Source organism: Salmo salar, chromosome 03 (assembly GCF_965601325.2).
Source record: "Salmo salar chromosome 03, fSalSal1, whole genome shotgun sequence".
In the NCBI taxonomy this organism is placed as follows: domain Eukaryota; kingdom Metazoa; phylum Chordata; class Actinopteri; order Salmoniformes; family Salmonidae; genus Salmo; species Salmo salar.
The window spans coordinates 41162845-41184376 of NC_138293.1; the positions used below are offsets into that span (position 1 = coordinate 41162845).

At 41.5% G+C, this 21532-nt stretch overlaps 1 protein-coding gene across 2 annotated transcripts in view; it reads left to right on the top strand.

The window, feature by feature from the left end:
* Positions 1-5694: 5694 nt before the first annotated feature.
* The window catches only part of LOC106599971 (serine/threonine-protein kinase STK11), a 75800-nt gene continuing 59962 nt past the window's right edge, over positions 5695-21532 (top strand). For both annotated transcript variants that reach the window (XM_014191302.3, XM_014191304.3), the window contains exons 1-2: positions 5695-5869; positions 6695-7701. In XM_014191302.3, the coding sequence (XP_014046777.1) occupies positions 7418-7701 (284 nt within the window). In that variant the 5' untranslated portion in view covers positions 5695-5869; positions 6695-7417. The remainder of the gene's footprint in view (positions 5870-6694; positions 7702-21532) is intronic.

Here is a 21532-nt window from a genome sequence, read left to right on the forward strand (position 1 = left end):
TAATCTCCCAAGCCTTATCTTCGAATGTAATCTGACATGGAAAAACTAAGGGCCACAACAATATGTGCAAGGACTACATGGATGTGCACATGCATGTGCGCGTACACATGAATACAAACACATGCACACTGCGTGTAGTCCTTGCACATACTGTATCATGCCGTGAACATGTGCGGTGTGAGTTTTTCCGCTGTCATATGTATCTGCATGTACTGTACATGTGTACACGTGCAAATAAGTGAATGTAGCCAATACATTCTGATGCTTGTATGTGTACACACGTATATGTACAAATGTGTGCACGCATACACATGCAAATGTACACATATACATGTTTGCGCGACAACTATGCAACAGACATTGTCTGCAGTTTTGTATTAAGTAAATAGTTGTTAGTCATTATTTGAATAAATGTCTTAAAAGTAACTGCAAACTTTGCGTTTTTCTCAAAAACACACTCAGCATATAACGGTGCGCAACTAACTTGATATTTGGAGTAGAGAGATCATGTGGGTTTCATTAGAAAGCTAACATTTGCCTCTTTTCAGCACTGTATAAAAATCAAAATGTGTTTTGGGGTCAATGTGACGGATTATGATAGAGCAAGTCACATACAGTATGTTAACATATATCACAAATTAACAGTTAACTTTCCCTCTCTGTCTTGACAATCCTCACAGTTCACTCAGAGATGGTATGTATGCTGGTTGATGGTACCTGCAGGCCTGTTTGAGGGACAACTGGACAGAACATATCAGAATTTTTGGACTTCAGCTGAGACCCTCCTCTCCTTCCCTGTCCTCCTTTACACATCCTGTTAGGAAAGCTCCTTCTTTACACTTCCTGTTAGGCAAGATGCTCTCAAGGGGTGTCTCTTCAATTCTCAAATGTCGTGTGGTATTCCCTATAGATGACCCTTACAAGCTTTCAGATTGCTTGCCTGTGAATGGTTGTCCTCATAATCAGGCTATTTACTTGTTACATGGGTGTTTAAATACTGAGTCTCTCTTACGGAATTTAATTGATTCCTCAACTGCCCCATGCTTTCCTTCTCTCCATTATATATTAGGGGAAGTTGTTTTGCTGTTGGCACCAATCCCATGCTGCCAGATCAACTACTTCATCCTCTCATACTCAACTTTGCTCGCTCTTGTTCAACTACCCTTTGATTAAATCCATTTCATTCAATGTTTACATTTTCTTCAAGTGTGGCTTTTACTTAATAGTTGACAGATGGCACTTGTATGCAGGAATGTGGGTGTGGGGGGAAAGAGTGGACAGATGGGTGTACATAGGTTTAACTGAAGAAACTCCCGCCTCTCCTTCTCTTGATAAGAAATAAAAGTTAATGTAATTGATTCAAAATCAAATCTAATGGAATATTTTATAAATTACAAGCTAAGACAAAATGAGATTAAGATGTTACTTTGTCTTTACACATCTATTCACTACTGGCCAAATGCATTCACCATCCACTTCAGCTAGCGTTTCCATTTTTTAGGCCTGTTTACATGTGAAAGGCTGTATTATTATGCCTATGGTACTGTATGCACAATAAGGTATTCAATATATTTTTTAATCTGACCTGAGTTGAAGTTAGTATCATTAATCCTACATCAAGTCTCAAATATAGCTGAATTGCGGTGTATTTACAGAATAACCCGTGCTGTACAATTTTTATTCACCAGATGGCAGTAATGTGAGAGTTCTATTAACCTTTCAAGTACAGAGCAAATGTCAAAATTCATGAAATTCCCTGAATGTTGAGCCCCCAACTCCTGTCACTCACACCATGAAATATCTTAAACATATACAGTTGGCATGGGGCGCATGCCATGATTTATAGACAATGACACTTAAATTATTGGTTGGAGAAATATTATTTGTTGTATCTCTTCAAGGTATAGCCAAGAATCCTGAAAAAGAGAACGTTGGATTGAATAGCGCATTCCGTTTGCCAACAATACTGTACTTTGACAAAGTCGAGTGTTCGTTGTGCATGCCAGTTACTAAAACAATGTAACTTGTTAATCATGTTTCTATCGTGTATAAAGCTGCCCATTTAAACGTACATGCTCTAGCAATGTGAAATATATTATTAGAATAAAGACCGAAGTGTTGGTAGAGTATAATCATATAATTTAACCTACCTCGTGTGTAAGAAGCGCCGCGCTACTTCCTTGTTGAAGAAAAGGTGTGCATTACGCTTGACGCAAATTAGTCTACGAATCATTGAGGAACATTTATCAATTGACTGGAATAAACAAATTGATGAATTATCCCGTGGGTGAATAACTTAATGAATGTGTATTGCGTGATTTAAAGAAGAAGGTATGCCACAAATTATTGCAGTGTGTGTTAATGTAAAACTGTTGTTTATGATGGTATATGTCCATGGGAAATTACGCATCTATGGTAGAAATGTGCTTTGGGGCTATCAAGATGGAACATTCCTAGCTGAAGGGATTTCCTGGAAATAGTATTTAGGTGCTCAGTTTTTTTTTTTATGCCTTGGGGAGAGCAGGCTGAGTTTGAGTAATAGGCAAAGAGTTGTTGCCGCAATAGTTTATACTGAGAATATCTTAGATTTTTTCAAGTCCTGATTGTTATTTTCTGTACAAAGTGTGTTGGCCAATTAATCCTGCACCTGTTAATATTGTAAATAAAAGCCTCTAAGAGAGGTGAGCACCAGAACATCCTGTCTCCTCACTGTCCGATCCACGGCTTCGGCTTCTTCTTCACACAGTTCAAGGTCTGGTCTGAATATTCATTTTTGATTGCACAAAAAATAAAGAATTAAGAGGCAAAGGCCTGAGGCTACAGCCCATTAATAACAAATTACCAGCCAGACCACCACACACACACCTGCAGTACACTTGTATCTATGCCCCCACTTACTTACACACATGCAATTCAAGGAAGAGCTAAGTCTGTATTCACTTGGGGCCTGATTCAGACTTAGGATATTTACACCTTTCCAACACACTTCTCAGTAGTTGGTATTCAGACTTACCTTATGCAGGTGTGTTTCTGGCTTTGCAGGTGTGATTCCCTTGCATTCAATAGGGGTTTCAGTACATTTATCTAAAGCAATCCCTTGAAATTTGGTGTACCTTTTAATTTGAATTTTCTCACCAGACTCACTAGAATATATGGAGAGAACGGTTCAGAATATTATGAAAGAATGAAAGAAAGCCATGTAGGCCTAAATACACGTATATTTCTCTCCTTTTTAGCACCACATAGATTTAAAAATACACTGATCTTATATGTTATTTACAGTTAGGAAACTATTTATGAATAATAATACAAAACTGGTTTGGACAGCCTTTACGTACAAAATATATCGGTGAATCAAAATATACCGTGGTTTGATTCATCCCCGAAGTTCAATTGTTCAATCCAATGAATATTGGAAGGTGAAAAAAGTGTACAATAGGGGTTCAGCAGTAGTCCTTTAAATCAACCCTAATAATCCTCACTAATCATGGAACTGTGATGACTACGGTTCAAGTCCAGCAGTCGTGAATCGTGCACCAGGCTCCAGGTTTAAACTGTTATGTATGGTCTGCATTCCATAATGATACGAATAGGCTGCATGTCCAACATTATTGCACAACTTGTAATAAATTAGCCTAATATGATCCACTAGCGCTAGCAATCCTCAGGAACAACCACATGAACGTGACAGATGAAAGAAAGGTAAACTATGTCATGGAATGATGCAAATATAAGGAAACTAACACTAAAACGACAGTTGTAAATGTATGTGGATTTAACTGACGGTGGCAACCGATAGTGGCTAATATTTAACATGATACAAATTGTAAAAAAATAAAGTGAAAAGTCTGGCCATGTAATTAAAACATTACAGAAATCCTAAATCAGCTCAGTAGATTTGGCGCTATACTGTCATTTGTGCATGGCTACAGAAGCCTATAGCTTGGGTCTCCAAATGTCATCCTTGCAAGTTACATTTGTCTCCAGCGATCATAAGGTAAAATATATTTAAAACATTTGCCATTTATATTTAGAATCCCCTTAACTAAATAGTTTTATCAAATTCCTTGATCTTATCGATAGCTCTTATCAATTTGTAAATTACAGTGCATGGAGAATAGTGTTATATCTATCTGAAAAAATAAAGTAGAAGTGACAAGTTGCTTGACCTTATTCGTTGTTTCATCACGTGTAAGGTGGTGGAACTATGAGGAAATTAAGTTAAGGTCAGAATATCTATAGACACCTCCGCCATAACCATAATTTCTTTGATCGCCACCCAAAACGAATAGCGGGTGAATAGCATGCTATTCTCATGCTTAAGTTGATTGTCAAAATATGCATAGAGACAAGTGCATAACAAGGGAATTCCATTCCATTTATGTGCGCTTAACTCGGGTTGGAATTCCCCCCAAAGTGTCAGGGCAACATTGCTGATCTAGGATCACTGATCAGGTCCCCTCTGTGATCAGTAGATGCAGCTGCTGTTTCAGCACTGAGGAGCGGACCCCTGAAAAACTTCTGCTTATAGGAAAGGTCACATGTCATAAGTTATTGTAGAGATGACACAATTGTCTTAATATTGAATTGTGTCTATTGATTACAATTTATTTTAGGAGATATCATTCTGATTCAGACTCTTCACACCTGTTTCTTGGGCCAAAAAGAACAAGATTCCAAAATATATATTTTTTCATGCCCACAGCTATCCATATTATCCAAGGTATTGATAACCAAAGAAATGTGTGCTTTCATGGATATAAACAAAGATTTTTGGCATTCTTATCAACATTTCAGAAAAAGGCTAATTTAATTAAGTTCAATTACATGTAGTAGCTTTTAAAGTCCTCTGGACCACAGTAGCGAGCTGTTAACACTGGAGTCCATTTGAGACCTGAATTTAGAACCTTGAAATGACAGATGATAAGTGTAAATAAACACAAACACGCTGCATAAAAAAATACAGGTAGACAGACTTTTGTATCCCACTTTTTACTTAGATTGATTTTTTTTTAAATTATCAGTAACAGTGTTATTGAATATGACAACTTGAGAAATTCCATTCCAGCAATTGATCTAAAAAATGGTCAGCCTAAAGGGTCTTTAAAAACAAAATTTGCATAGAGGGAGTCAATCCCAAATAATTCCCTAAAACCTATGCATTTGTGGCGATCTGAGATTATTTGACAGGTGTAATCAATCTGATAATTGCTCCCCCTATGTCGAAGTTAATTCTTTAATCAAAACCTCATAAATGCATAGGGCATACACCCTAGGGGTGATTAGAAAAGTGTTCTAGTTGCCTATTTCACTTTCCTGAGTTTGTTCTGTTGGCATGCTAACTTCATAATAAATTCAGCATTTTAGCTAACATGAGTATTTGTATCTTTCTGTCACACTTACACAGTCTAATCCTTTCTTTGTGCTTTGTGCTGCTAAACTGTAAACACCCCACCTAAACCCTGGAATATTATAGGAGGGGGTGTGTACTTCCAGGTATGAACAAAATTAAAAACTTAAACCTAAAAATGTAATACATGTTGTTGATATTTATTTTATGTTATTCCATGTCCAATTTTGACACAATAAATGAGAAAACAAGTCGATTTTAGTTTGTAAAATTCAGAAACGAAAGACGAAAAACGGTCATTTCGTTTTTCCACGCCCTGTTTTGACTCGGCGTTGACGCAAGTGAGAGGTTGGCTTTCATTCATCTGGAGCAACAACATGGCGGCAACCTGATAGCAGCTGCATCAAAAATAGCAAACCTCACATATTTGTGCAGACAGACACAAATTAAAAAAAATACAGCGGAAGACTACATAACTAACAGGACATCCATCTACTTCGATTCAGTCTGAAAGTCAAGGTGAGACTTGTTTACCAAAATGCCGACGTTTAACTAACCTACCATCATCTGTATTTAACGTTAGCCGTCAACTACTGTAGCTTTTTGCAGTTTGTAAACACCAGGGATGACGTAGCTAACTTACTGTTACTGTATTCGACTTGTTTGCTATTAACTTGATCTGATTCTGAGCATAGCCTACAAAACTAACTAAACACCGATTACATATCCGAGTTAAATGGCTAACGTTATCTAGCACGTCGTTAGCTAGCTACAGAAATGTTAGTTGAATGAAAGTGTAACGTTACATTTGTGCTGGTGTTCGGGACGATCGGAGTTGAGGTGTTAAAAGCATGTTACCCGGTGTAGTCACACCGAAACTATCTGTTTGGAAAACTACCCTCGTCAGTTGAGGAAGGCAACTATGGTACTGTACTGAAACAAACAGCAAAATACCCGAGGCTAGCTAACGTTCACTAGTTAGCTAGCTCAAGCCAAAACATAAACATGCGTAGATTTTTTTTGGAACACAAAATAAGCATGCGCAGATTTTTGGGTTGCAAGTTTTTCTATGTGCGCCACGCATTTACTGAGTCGTGCGACAGCTAGTTGTCTGGCAAGAACATGTCATAATCGATTTTTCCTTGTTTGCTTGCGTTCTGAAATGCTGATCTTATGATTTAGTATTTTGACAGCAGACCAGGCAGAAGTAGCGTAAAACGCATAGCCAGCCAATCTTGTGGATCTATCCTGTGCAGTCACTCGCTTCCTACAACATGAACATTAGGCTAATATCCCCCCTGATTGCTGAGAGATTTGACTGTTGATATCGTTATTCACCCACAGGTTCCCTGGAACATAATCCTGAGTTGCCAGTTGAGAAAGGCTAGTGGACTCACTAGAAGAACTGACAAGAAATATAGGATTCAGAGCAGTAATAACGATATTAAAGACTGAAAGGACTCATTTTGGTTTGAGTATTTAGCTATTGCATCTGGACTTAGATCAAGGCAAACCGATGGTGTCCTCTCTGAAGTAGAAACCATGGATCGCTACCAGGACCTATGGCCGAAATACAGGGCTTGGGTTTGAAACAGGACCATTTACCTCTCCCTCTGCCTGTCGCCATCCCATATCAGATCACAGATGGAGGTGACATGGAGCTAAGCAGTGAAATGTAATCTCGGCCAGACATCCCGCTCTCTGCTCAGTAGCACCTGTCACAGCCTGAACTCTCCACAAATCTTTTCATCCAGGACCTTGAACTCATTGGGTCTTAGCTAACTGCCCTACACCTCTCTGGAAACTGTTACAGCTAGTCTACAGCTTCCCACAAACCAAAACTAACCCCTTCATGTTTACAGACCTACTCTATCCCAACGTCAACAGTTTCTCTCAGTGCCCAGACCTGGCCACACCTCCCATGTCCCTTAATGTTTTCTAATTGAACTGTATCCCTGAGCCACCACGATACACAGCCCAGGCCAAAGGCTTGAGGTCACAGTGCAGTTGCATTGGACTGTCTGGAGCACACTGCAGTGACTAAGCTCTAACTAAGTTCATTTAAACATGAGTGACGGGGAGCTGCAGCACCTGGACTATCTGACTGAGAATGAGCTGATGGGCATGGACACGTTCATTCACCGCATCGACTCAACCGAGGTGATCTACCAGCCACGTAGGAAGAGGGCCAAGCTGATTGGGAAGTACCTGATGGGAGACCTGCTGGGGGAGGGCTCCTACGGTAAGGTGAAGGAGATGCTGGACTCTGACACGCTGTGTCGCAGGGCCGTCAAGATCCTCAAGAAGAAGAAGCTGAGGCGGATCCCCAACGGAGAGGCTAATGTGAAGAAGTAAGTTTTGGGGATGGGAGGGAGTTTGTGTGATGGTGAGTTTTTCTTTCTTTTTTTTCTCCCCTTGTCTTTCTTTTTTCTCTCTCTTCTTCCCTCTGGTTTACACTCTTGGTCATGCATTGTCAAGCACAAGTATTTATTAACTATTCTAAACTGGTTTATTTGAGCCCTGAATGCTGATTGGCTAACAGCCGTGGTATATCAGACCGTATACCACGGGTATGACAAAACATTTATTTTTACTGCTCTAAATGCGTTGGTAACCAGTTAATAATAGGAATAAGGCTCCTTGGGGGTTTGTGATAGATATTGGCCATATACTACACCCCCTTAGTCCTTATTGCTTAAATGTCACTGCTATAGGATGATTGCCTGGGTAACGCTTAAGATTGTGTCTCTCTGTGATTATCATTAGTGCGTGCATAGTCTATTACTGTATTCACGCCTACAGTGTCTCATGAACTGTTTTCCCTACATATGATCCGCCATCGTCCCCCGTCTAAAGTGCACAACAACACTTTGGATCTTCATTTGCATTTCGCTCTCCTATTCAAATAAGTCCCTTTCCCTACATGGCAGCACCATAGGGCCTTTTATCACTACGAGAGATTTCCTAGAGATTTTGAGAAAATACCCTCGGCCAGACCTTTTACTGTAATGTGAATTTGTCACATCTAGGCCACTACCTCCGGAGGTTGAGCCCAACACTCATAGCCGAGTGACGTTTTTGAAACCACTGAAATGTATAGGCATTTTCCTTATATTATACTTAAAAAAAAATGTTTTACAGGAAAAGATGGTTATTCTGAAATTGTCGCCGTAGGTTTAAAGCAGGGATGTGTAACTGCCGGGCCCGCCCCCCCTTTTGTAGGCCCACTGAGATATATAACAACTTAAATCCCTGTGGATTGATGAGTAATTGAAAAATGTCAGTTGAGGGATGAGGCAAAATTTATGGCAATTAAGTCTGGCTGCACAACTGATTGGCAAATGTAATGCAAATTGAGAAATCATGTGACTAAATAATAATAATAAGAAACTATACTATGAAACAAAGAAATTATATAAAGAATGATAGTAAAAAGCTTTGGAGCACCTTTTTTAATTTGTATTTATTTATTTATTTCACCTTTATTTGACCAGGTAAGCTAGTTGAGAACGAGTTCTCATTTACAACTGCGACCTGGCCAAGATAAAGCAAAGCAGTGTGACAGAAACAACACGGAGTTACACATGGAATGAACAAGCGTACTATCAATAACACAATAGAAAAAATGGTGTGTGCATGGCATGAGGATGTATGGCAATAAATAGGCCATAGTAGCAAAGTAATTACAATTTAGCTGATTAACACTGGAGTGATAGATGAGCAGATGATGATGTGTAAGTAGTGATACTTGTGTGCAAAAGAGCAGCAAAGTAAATAAAAACAATATGGGGATGAGAGAGGTCGATTGGGTGGGCTATTTACAGATGGACTATGTACAGCTGCAGCGATCAGTTAGCTGCTCAGATAGCTGATGTTTAAAGTTAGTGAGGGAAATGTAAGTCTCCAGCTTCAACGATTTTTGCAATTCGTTCCAGTCACTGGCAGCAGAGAACTGGAAGGAAAGGCGGCCAAAGAAGGTGTTGGCTTTGGGGATGACCAGTGAGATATACCTGCTGGAGCGCGTGCTACAGGTGGGTGTTATCGTGACCAGTGAGCTGAGATAAGGCGGAGCTTTACCTAGCATAGATTTATAAATGACCTGGAGCCAGTGGGTCTGGCGACGAATATGTAGCGAGGGCCAGCCGACTAGCACATACAGGCTGCAGTGGTGGGTGGTATAAGGCGCTTTGGTAACAAAACGGATGGCACTGTGATAGACTGCATCCAATTTGCTGAGTAGAGTATTGGAAGGTATGTTGTAGATGACATCGCCGAAGTCGAGGATCGGTAGGATAATCAGTTTTACTAGGGTAAGTTTCGCGGCGTGAGTGAAGGAGGCTTTGTTGTGAAATAGAAAGCCGATTCTAGATTTAATTTGGGATTGGAGATGTTTGATATGAGTCGAAGGAGAGTTTACAGTCTAGCCAGGCACCTAGGTATTTGTAGTTGTCCACGTATTCTAGGTCAGAACTGTCCAGAGTAGTGATGCTAGTCGTGCGGGCAGCTAACGGTTGAAAAAGCATGCATTTGGTTTGGCTAGTGTTTAAGAGTAGTTGGAGGCCACAGAAGGATTTTTGTATGACATTGAAGCTCGTTTGGAGGTTAGTTAACACAGTGTCCAAAGAAGGGCCTGATGTATACAGAATGGTGTCGTCTGCGTAGAGGTGTATCAGGGAATCACCTGCAGCAAGATCGACATTGTTGATATATACAGAGAAAAGAGTCGGCCCGAGAATTGAACCCTGTGGTACCGCCATAGAGGCTGCCAGAGGTCCGGACAACAGGCCCTCCGATTTGACACACTGAACTCTGTCTGAGAAGTAATTGGTGAACCAGGCGATGCGGTCATTTGAGAAACCAAGGCTATTGAGTCTGCCGATAAGAATACGGTGATTGACAGAGTCGAAAGCCGTGGCCAGGTCGATGAAGACGGCTGCACAGTATTGTCTTTTATCGATGGCGGTTATGATATCGTTTAGTACCTTGAGCGTGGCTGAGGTGCAGCCATGACCAGCTCGGAAACTGGATTGCACATCGGAGAAGGTACGGTGGGATTCGAAATGGTTATTTAACTTGGCTTTCAAAGACATTAGAAAGGCAGGGTAGGATGGATATAGGTCTGTAACAGTTTAGGTCTAGAGTGTCACCCCTTTTGAAGAGGGGGATGACCGCGGCAGCTTTCCAATCTTTAGGGATCTCGGACGAAACGAGAGGTTGAACAGATTGGTAATAGGGGTTGCAACAATGGCGGCGGATAATTTTAGAAAGAGAGGGTCCAGATTGTCTAGCCCAGCTGATTTGTACGGGTCCAGGTTTTGCAGCTCTTTCAGAACATCTGCGATTTGGGTGAAGGGGAAGCTGGGGGCGCTTGGGCAAGTAGCTGCGAGGGGTGCGGAGCTGTTGGCCGGGGTTGGGGTAGCCAGGAGGAAAGCATGGCCAGCCGTAGAGAAATGCTTATTGAAATTTTCGATTAACATGGATTTATCGGTGGTGACCATGACGCCTAGCCTCAGTGCAGTGGGCAGCTGGGAGGAGGTGCTCTTGTTCTCCATGGACTTTAGTGTCCCAAAACTGTTTGGAGTTAGAGCTACAGGATACAAATTTCTGTTTTAAAAAGCCAGCCTTTGCTTTCCTGACTGACTGTGTCTATTGGTTCCTGATTTCCCTGAACAGTTGCATATCGCGGGGACTGTTCGATTGCTATTGCAGTCCGCCACAGGATGTTTTTGCGCTGGTCAAGGGCAGTCAGGTGTGGAGTGAACCAAGGGCTATATCTGTTCTTAGTTCTACATTTTTTGATAGGGGCATGCTTATTTAACTTCTATGGGCTATGTGGGACGCTAGCGGGACACAGCCAGTGAAATATCAGGGCGGCAAATTCAAAAACAACAAAATGTCATAATTCAACTTTCTCAAACATACAACTATTTTACACCATTTTAAAGATACACTTCTCCTTGATGTAACCACATTGTCCGATTTCAAAAAGGCTTTACAGCGAAAGCAAAACGTTAGATTATGTTAGAGTACATAGACAAAAATAATCACACAGCTATTTTCCAAGCAAGGACGTGTCAATAAAACCCAAAACACAGCTAAATGAAGCATTAACCTTTGACGATATTCATCAGATGACACTCCTAGGACATTATGTTACACAATGCATATATGTTTTGTTTGATAAAGTTCATATTTATATCCAAAAACAGCATTTTACATTGGCGCGTGATGTTCAGAAAATGTATTCCCACCAAAACGTCCGGTGAATGTGCACATCAATTTACAAAAATACTCATCATAAACGTTGACAAAATGTATAACAATTATTTAAAGAATTATAGATAGACTACTCCTGGATACAACCGCTTTGTCAGATTTTAAAATCGCTTTACGGAGAAAGCACATTTTTCAATATTCTGAGTACATAGCTCAGCCATCACAGCGAGCTATACAGACACCCGCCAAGTTCGGGGCAACCTAAACTCAGAATTAGTGTTAGAAATATTCTCTTACCTTTGCTGATCTTCGTCAGAATGCACTTCCAGGACTGCTACTTCCACAAGAAATGTTGTTTTTGTTCGAAATAATACATATTTATGTCCAAATACCTCTGTTTTGTTCGTGCGTTCAGAGCACTATCCAAAGGCATAACGCGCGAGCGCGGTACCAGAGACGAAAAGTCTAAATGTTCCATTACCGTACTTAGAAGCATATCAAATGCTGTTTAAAACAATCTTTATGGTATTTTTTATGTAAAATTGCGATAATATTCCAACCGGACAATAGCGTATTCATTCAAGGAGAAAAAGAAGGAACGGCGCGCTCGTGTGACCGCGCTTATCCAATCCCTTTATCCACAGACAGTCCACTCAGAAACTGAGCTCCTATTATCTGCCCAGTAACAGGAGAAGGCTGAAACAACTTTCTGAAGGCTTTTGACAGCCAATGGAAGCCTTAGGAAGTGCAACGTAACCCCACAGATACTGTAGTTTCGAAAGGGACTAGAAAGAACTACAATTCTCAGATCCTCCACTTCCTGGTTGACTTTGTCTCAGGTTTTTGCCTGCCATATGAGTTCTGTTATACTCAGACACCATTCAAACGGTTTTAGAAACTTCAGAGCGTTTTGTATCCAAATCTACTAATAATATGCATATTCTAGTTTCTGGGCCAGAGTAGTAACCTGTTTAAATTGGGTACATTTTTCATCCGGCCGTGAAAATACTGCCCCCTAGCCCAGACAGGTTAAGATGGTGAGGAAATTACTTTTAAAAGACGACCAGGCATCCTCGACTGACGAGATGAGGTCAATATCCTTCCAGGATACCTGGGCCAGGTCGATTAGAAAGGCCTGCTCGCAGAAGTGTTTTAGGGAGCGTTTGACAGCGATGAGGGGTGGTCGTTTGACCGCGGACCCATAGCGGATGCAGGCAGTGATCGCTGAGATCCTGATTGAAAATCGCAGATGTGTATTTGGAGGGCAAGTTGGTCAGGATAATATCTATGAGGGTGCCCATGTTTACAGATTTATGGTTGTACCTGGTGGTTTCCTTGATAATTTGTGTGAGATTGAGGGCATCTAGCTTAGATTGTAGGACTGCTGGGGTGTTAAGCATATCCCAGTTCAGGTCACCTAACAGAACGAACTCTGAAGATAGATGGGGGGGCAATCAATTCACATATGGTGTCCAGGGCACAGCTGGGGGCTGAGGGGGGTCTATAACAGGCGGCAACGGTGAGACTTATTTCTGGAGAGATTCATTTTTTTTATTGTTTCGCAAGCCTCTCGGAAGAGGGAACGCAACACCCTGCTACAACTCAACTCTCCGTGGTGTGAAAGGACTGTAGGTGTGAGTAAGGATGACAAAAGGCAGAGAATACCGTTTTACAGGGAATTTATTCCTTCGCACGGTAAGTTTGGGGAAAAGGGGTTGGATGGAACCAAAGCAAAGAAAGTAAATATCAAAGCCCCCTCTCCTACCTTACCTGCCTACCCACTACTTAACTAACTAGCACCACCTGGTTCACTAACCAAAATACAGGGGATGGTCCGCCCAGGTCTTTCCTAGTGTGCATAGACAAACTACTACGGGTTATGTATGCCCGCAGGCCTCTTGCCTAAGCACTCCCTAGGTGCCTTCCCCTTCTCCCCTGGGAACAAATTAAACAGAATAACACAACTAAGTTCAATAATCAAAACACTGCGTCCTATTGACACACAACAGACAACTAATCAGCTCCCTCAGCAACAATGAACACACTACATTCCAAAATTCTTAGAACAACCAACATGCTATAACCCTAAGCCATCAGCCTCCTCTCTCAGCAAATATCTCTCCTCTGAGGAACAGAACACTGGCTTATAAAGCTTCAGAAGGAGTTGTTAATGGGAGACGGCTGCGTCCTGACGAGGAGGCGGGGTCAGCTCTCCAATCAGTAATGAGGCAAACCAATCAGCTGCTTGGAGAATTTCAGGAATCCATCCTGAAACACATACATACAAACCACAACACAGAAACTGGGGAACGTAACATAAATTAGAAGCTCGAACTGTTTTGGCATAGACCTGGAAAGTATGACAGAACTTTGCAAGCTATCTCTGCAGTAGATTGCAACTCCTTCCCCTTTGGCAGTTCTATCTTGAACGCAAATGTAGTTGGGTATGGAAATCGCAGAATTTTTGGTGGCCTTCCTAAGCCAGGATTCAGACATGGCAAGGACATCTGGGTTGGCGGAGTGTGCTAAAGCAGTGAGTAAAACAAACTTAGGGAGGAGGCTTCTGATGTTAACATGCATGAAACCAAGGCTTTTTCGATTACAGAAGTCAACAAATGAGAGTGCCTGGGGACATGCTGGGCCTGGGTTAGCCTCCACATCACCCGAGGAACAGAAGAGAGTAGGATGAGGGAACGGCTAAAAGGCTAGCAAAACTGGTCGTCTAGTGCGTTGAGGACAGAGAATAAAAGGAGCAGATTTCTGGGCGTGGTAGAATAGATTCAGGGCATAATGTGCAGACACATTATGATGGGGTGCGGGTACAGTGGAGGTAAGCCCAGGCACTGAGTGATGATAAGAGAGGTTGCATCTCTGGACATGCTGGTTACACTGGGTGAGGTCACTGCATGTGTAGGAGGTGGGACAAAGGAGGTATCTAAGGCATCTACAGTGGGACTAGGGGCTCCGCAGTAAACTAAAACAATGATAATTATCCTAAACAACAGTATACAAGGCATATTGACATTTGAGAGAGACTTAAAGCGAGGCATAAAGCAATCACAGGTGTTGTTTGGGAGAGCAACCACCTCTGGCAAGGATAACAGCATGGAGTCTTTAACTGTGATGTTTGACAAGGTTAAGGAACACATTTGGAGGGATTTTTGGACCATTCCTCTATGCAGATCCTTTCAAGATCCTTCACATTCTTGGGTTTGCGCTTATCAACTGCCCTCTTCAACTCAGCCCACAGGTTTTCGATTGGATTGAGGTCCGGCGACTGAGATGGCCATGAACCATTTCTGTGGTGATCTTGAGGTATGTTTTGGGTCATTGTCTAGTTGGAAAGTCCACCTATGGCCATGTCCCAGCCTTCTGGCAGAGGCAACCAGATTGTTAGCCAAAATTGCCTGATACTTGGTGGAATTCATTGATGGCACAATCTTAACCAGTGCCGCTGGACCTCTGGAATTAAAACAGCCCCAAAACATCACTGACCCACCACCATATTTCCTTGTATGCATCTCTGTTTCGATGGCAAACATGCCAATGCTCTATCTAACCAAAACGTTCAATTTTGGTCTAATCTGACCAGAGCACCTTCTTCCAGTTATAATTTAAAAGACGTTTGGCAAACTCCAAGCGCTGGCGTCTGTGTCTTGGGTTCAGAAAGGGCTTTCTTCTGGCAACACTTCCAAAGAGCCTGTGGTTGCGGAGGCGGCGTCTGATGGTGCTTTTTGAAACCTTGTTTGTGGATTTTCTTGTAGCCATTACCAGATTTAGGAAGATCAACGACCATCTCTCTCTTTTGAACTGTCAGTTCTTTTGTTTTCTTCATGCTGTTGGATGACAAAGGGATATTGCATGCGTGTTCTCATTTTTTTATACCCTAGTAAAACAGGAAGTGATGTAATGGCTCAATATAGTTGCTTAAGACTTACATAAACTTAAATAAGTGGAATTGAATTCCTGGTTTAATTATGGTAGATGTTATTTATAGTAATCTTTATGGCTGCCATTAATTGTGAAACTATGATTTGGAGGACATTGATTTTTAATTAAACGCATATGGAGTCATGTAGTAACCAAAAAAGTGTTAAACAAATCCAATTATATTTGAGATTCTTAAAAGTAGCCACCCTTTGTCTTGACAGCTTTGCATACTCTTGGCATTCTCTCAACCAGCTTCATGAGGAATGCTTTTCCAAGAGTCTTGAAGGAGTTCCCACATATGCTGAGCACTTGTTGGCTGCTTTTCCTTCACTCTGTGGTCCAACTCATCCCAAACCATCTCAATTGGGTTGAGGTCGGGTGATTTGTGGAGGCCAGGTCATCTGATGCAGCACTCCATCACTCTCCGTCTTGGTCAAATAGCCCTTACACAGCCTGGAGGTGTTTTGGGTCATTGTCCTGTTTAAAAACAAATGATACTCCCACTAAGCGCAAACTAGATGGGATGTTGTATCGCTACAGAATGCTGTGGTAGCCTGCAGCGGTAGCCATGCTGGTTAAGTGTGCCTTGAATTCTGAATAAATCACTGACAGTGTCACCAGCAAAGCACCATCACACCACCTCCATGTTTCACGGTGGGAATTACACATGCAGAGATCATCTGTTCACCTACTCTGCATCTCACAAAGACACGGCAGATCTCAAATTTGGACTCATCAGACCAAAGGACAGATTTCCACCAATCTAATGTCCATTGCTCGGGTTTCTTGGCCCAAGCATGTCTCTTCGTATTGGTGTCCTTTTATTAGTGTTTTTTTGTTGTTGCAGCAGTTCTACCATGAAGGCCTGATTCACACAGTCTCTTCTGAACAGTTGATGTTGAGATGTGTCTTGAACTCTGAAGCATTTATTTGGGCTTTAACTTTAATGAACTTATCCTCTGCAGCAGAGGTAACTCTGGTTCTTCCTTTCCTGTGGCGTTGCTTCATGAGAGCCAGTTGCATCATAGCGCTTGATGGTTTTTGCAACTGCACTTGAAGAAACTTTCAAAATTCTTGACATTTTCCGATATTGACTGATCTTCATGTCTTAAAGTAATGATGGACTGTCGTTTCTCTTTGCTTATTGGAGCTGTTCTTGCCATAATATGGACTTGGTCTTTTATCAAATAGGGTTATCTTCTGTATACCACCCCTTCCTTGTCACAACACAACTGATTGGCTGAAACACATTAAGAAGGAAAGAAATTCCAGAAATGAACTTTTAACAAGGCACACCTGTTAATTGAAATGCATTCCAGGTGACTACCTCATGAAGCTGGTTGACATAATAACATTCTTTTTTGGTTACTACATGATTCCATATGTGTTATTTCATAGTTTTGATGTCTTTTTACTATTATTCTACAATGTAGAAAATAGTAAAAATAAAGAAAACGTTGAATGAGTAGGTGTGTCAACTTTTGACTGGTGCGTGTGTGCGTGCAGTTGAAGTCGGAAGTTTACATACACTTAGGTTAGTCATTAACTCGTTTTTCAACCACTCCACAAATTACTTGTTAACAAACTATAATTTTGGCAAGTCGGTTAGGACATCTACTTTGTGCATGACACAAGTAATTTTTCCAACAATTGTTTACAGTCCGATTATTTAACTTATCATTCACTGTATCACAATTCCAGTGGGTCAGAAGTTTATATACACTAAGTTGACTGTGCCTTTTAAACAGTTTGGAAAATTCCTGAAAATGTCATGGCTTTAGAAGCTTCTGATAGGCTAATTGACATCATTTGAGTCAATTGGAGGTGTACCTGTGGATGTATTTCAAGGCCTACCTTCAAACTCACTGCCTATTTGCTTGACCTCATGGGAACATCTAAAGAAATCAGCCAAGACCTCAGAAAATAAATTGTAGACCTCCACAAGTCTGGTTCATCCTTGGGAGCAATTTCCAAATGCCTGAAGGTACCACGTTCATCTGTACAAACAATAGTACGCAAGTATAAACACCATGGGACCACGCAGATGTCGTACCGCTGAGGAAGGAGACGTGTTCTGTCTCCTAGAGATGAACGTACTTTGGTGCGAAAAGTGCAAATCAATCCCAGAACAACAGCAAAGGACCTTGTGAAGATGCTGGAGGAAACAGGTAAAGTATCTATATCCACAGTAAAACGAGTCCTATATCGACATAACCTGAAAGGCCGCTCAGCAAGGAAGAAGCCACTGCTCCAAAACCGCCATAAAAAAGCCATACTATGGTTTGCAACTGGACATGGGGACAAAGCTCATACTTTTTGGAGAAATGTCCTCTGGTCTGATGAAACAAATATAGAATTGTTTGGCCATAATGACCATCGTTATGTTTAGAGGGAAAAGGGGGACGCTTGCAAGCCAAAGAACACCATCCCAATCGTGAAGCACAGGGGGGGCAGCATTATGTTGTGGGGGTGCTTTGCTGCAGGAGGGACTGGTGCACTTCACAAAATAGATGGCATCATAAGGGAGGAAAATGATGTGGGTATTTTGAAGCAACATCTCAAGTCATCAGTCAGGAAGTTAACCTGTTAGGGCTAGGGGGCAGTATTTGCACGGCTGGATAAAAAAAATGTACCCGATTTAATCTGGTTACTAATCCTACCCAGTAACTAGAATATGCATATACTTATTATATATGGATAGAAAACACCCTAAACTTTCTAAAACTGTTTGAATAGTGTCTGTGAGTATAACAGAACTCATTTGGCAGGCAAAACCCTGAGACATTTTCTGACAGGAAGTGGATACCTGATGTGTTGTATTACCTTTAAACCTATGCCATTGAAAAACACAGGGGCTGAGGAATATTTTGGCACTTCCTATTGCTTCCACTAGATGTCACCAGCCTTTACAAAGTGTTTTGAGTCTTCTGGAGGGAGATCTGACCGAACAAGAGCCATGGAACGATGATGGCCCATTAGACACCTGGCGTGCGAGTTCATGTTGGGTACCCTCGTTCCAATACGTTATAAAAGAGAATGCATTCGTCCACCTTGAATATTATTCATGTTCTGGTTAAAAAAGGCCCTAATGATTTATGCTATACAACGTTTGACATGTTTGAACGAACGTAAATATATTTTTTCCCCTCGTTCATGAAGTGAAGTCCGGCGGGCTTAGATCATGTGCTAACAAGACGGAGATTTTTGGACATAAATGATGAGCTTTTTTGAACAAAACTACATTCGTTATGGACCTGTGATACCTGGAAGTGACATCTGATGAAGAGAATCAAAGGTAATGGATTATTTACATAGTATTTTCGATTTTAGATCTCCCCAACATGACGGCTAGTCTGTATCGCAACGCGTATTTTTCTGGGCGCAGTGCTCAGATTATTGCAAAGTGTGATTTCCCAGTAAGGTTATTTTTAAATCTGGCAAGTTGATTGCGTTCAAGAGATGTAAATCTATAATTCTTTAAATGACAATATAATATTTTACCAATGTTTTCTAATTTTAATTATTTAATTTGTGGTGCTGACTTGACTGCCGGTTATTGGAGGGAAACGATTTCCTCAACATCAACGCCACAGTAAAACGCTGTTTTTGGATATAAATATGAACTTGATAGAACTAAAAATGCATGCATTGTCTAACATAATGTCCTAGGAGTGTCATCTGATGGAGATTGTAAAAGGTTAGTGCATCATTTTAGCTGGTTTTATGGTTTTGGTGACCCTGTCTTTGAATTGACAAAACATTACACACAACTCTTGTAAATGTACTGTCCTAACATACTCTAAATTTATGCTTTCGCCGTAAAACCTTTTTGAAATCGTAAAACGTGGTTAGATTAAGGAGATGTTTATCTTTCAAAGGGTGTAAAATAGTTGTATGTTTGAAAAATTAGAATTTTGACATTTATTTGGATTCAAATTTGCCGCTCTTGAAATGCACCTGCTTTTGGAGTGCACCACGGGTGGGACGCTTAAGGACAACAAAGTCAAGGTATTGGATTTGCCATCACAAAGCTCTGACCTCAACCCTTTTTCGAAAATTTGTGGGCGGAACTGAAAAAGCGTGTGTGAGCAAGGAGGCCTACACACCTGACTCAGTTACACCAGCTCTGTCAGGAGGAATGGGCCAAAATTCACCCAACGTATTGTGGGAAGCTTGTGGAAGGCTACCCGAAACGTTTGGCCCAAGTTAAACAATTTAAAGTCAACGCTATCAAATACTAATTGAGTGTATGTGAACTTCTCACCCACTGGGAATGTGATGAAAGAAATAGAAGCTGAAATAAATCATTCTCGCATCTGCTACAAGACCATGGTGCTTGCCTACGGAGCTGTGAGGGGAACGGCACCTCCGTACCTTCAGGCTCTGATCAGTCCCTACACCCAAAGAAGGGCACTGCGTTCATCCACCTCAGGCCTGCTCGCCTCCTACCTCTCCAGAAGCACAGTTCCCGCTCAGCCCAGTCAAAACTGTTCGCTGCTCTGGCACCACAATGGTGGAACAAGCTCCCTCACGACGCCAGGACAGCGGAGTCAATCACCACCTTCCGGAGACACCTGAAACCGCACCTCTTTAAGGAATACCTGGGATAGGATTAAGTAATCCTTCTAACCCCCCCCCCCCCCCCTCCCCCCCCAAAAAAGATTATAGATGTACTATTTGTAAAGTGGTTGTTCCACTGGATATCATAAGGTGAATGCACCAATTTGTAAGTCGCTCTGGATAAGAGCGTCTGCTAAACGACGTAAATGTAAATGATTCTGACATTTCACTTTCTTAAAATAGTGGTCATCCTAACTGACCTAAGACAGGGAATTTTTAGTACGATTAAATGTCAGGATTTGTGAAACTGAATTTAAATATTTGCCTAAGGTGCATATAAACTTCTGACTTCAACTGTATGTCTGTCTGTATTTTTTTAAAGAATTACAGTGGGCAGTTTGGAAAAAACGAATCCCGTCCAAATCATCCTCTGGAATAACGGACTTTCTGAAGTAATAATTCCATAACCAACGTTCTCTAGTAATACTATTCCCATGCAAATAGGTCTTTGGTCACATGCATACATGTGCCACGTAAAGAGAGCAAGGGTTGAGGGAGTAGGAAATGTTTTTCCTAAACAAATTAGGAATTTTGGTAGCAACTTTTCAGTCAAATGGCTGTAAATATGTTGCAAATGTAGCAACACGGACAGCGTGGTAAACGCTTAAATGTTCTGTGGTGGTCGCTGCAGCCGGGAGGAGAGAGCGACAACAGGCGCTAGTCAGTCACACTTTAAAACATTTTTTTTTTTTTTGTAGTGCAGCAAATATGACTCCGGCCCGGCACAATCAAATCAATTGCTGGTCGGACTCCCTCTAGTCATTTGTGTGCCTTAATTATTTAATCATAGTGTGCTTAAAGCATCAGACAAGCTCAGTGAATATAGTTGATTAAAGCACATACTTGAGGTTTTGCATTTAGGCCAAAAAGTTAAATCATCAGACCAGAGAATCTTGTTTCTCATGGTATGAGAGGTGCCTTTTGGCAAACTCTAAGTGTTCTATCTTGTGCCTTTTACTGAGGAGTGCCTTCCGTCTGGCCGCTCTACCATAATGGCCTGATTGGTGGAGTGCTGCAGAGATGGTTGTCCTTCTGGAAGGTTCTCCTATCTCCACAGAGGAACTCTGGAGCTCTGTCAGTGACCATCGGGTCCTTGGTCACCTCCCTGACCAAGCTCATTCTCCCGTGCTCAGTTTGGCCGGGCGGCCAGCTCTAAGAAGAGTCTTGGTGTTTCCGAACTTTGTCCATTTAAGAATGATGGAGGCCACTGTCTTCTTGGGGACCTTCGGTGCTGCAGATTGTTTGTTTGTTGGTACCCTTCCCCAGATATGTGCCTCAAAACAATCCTGTCTCGGAGCTCTACGGACAATTCCTTCAACCTCATGGCTTGGTTCTTGTTCTGACATGCACTGTTAACTGTGGGACGTTATATAGAAAGGTGGGGAGAAGCCTTACCAACACAATCAACAAGGCAGA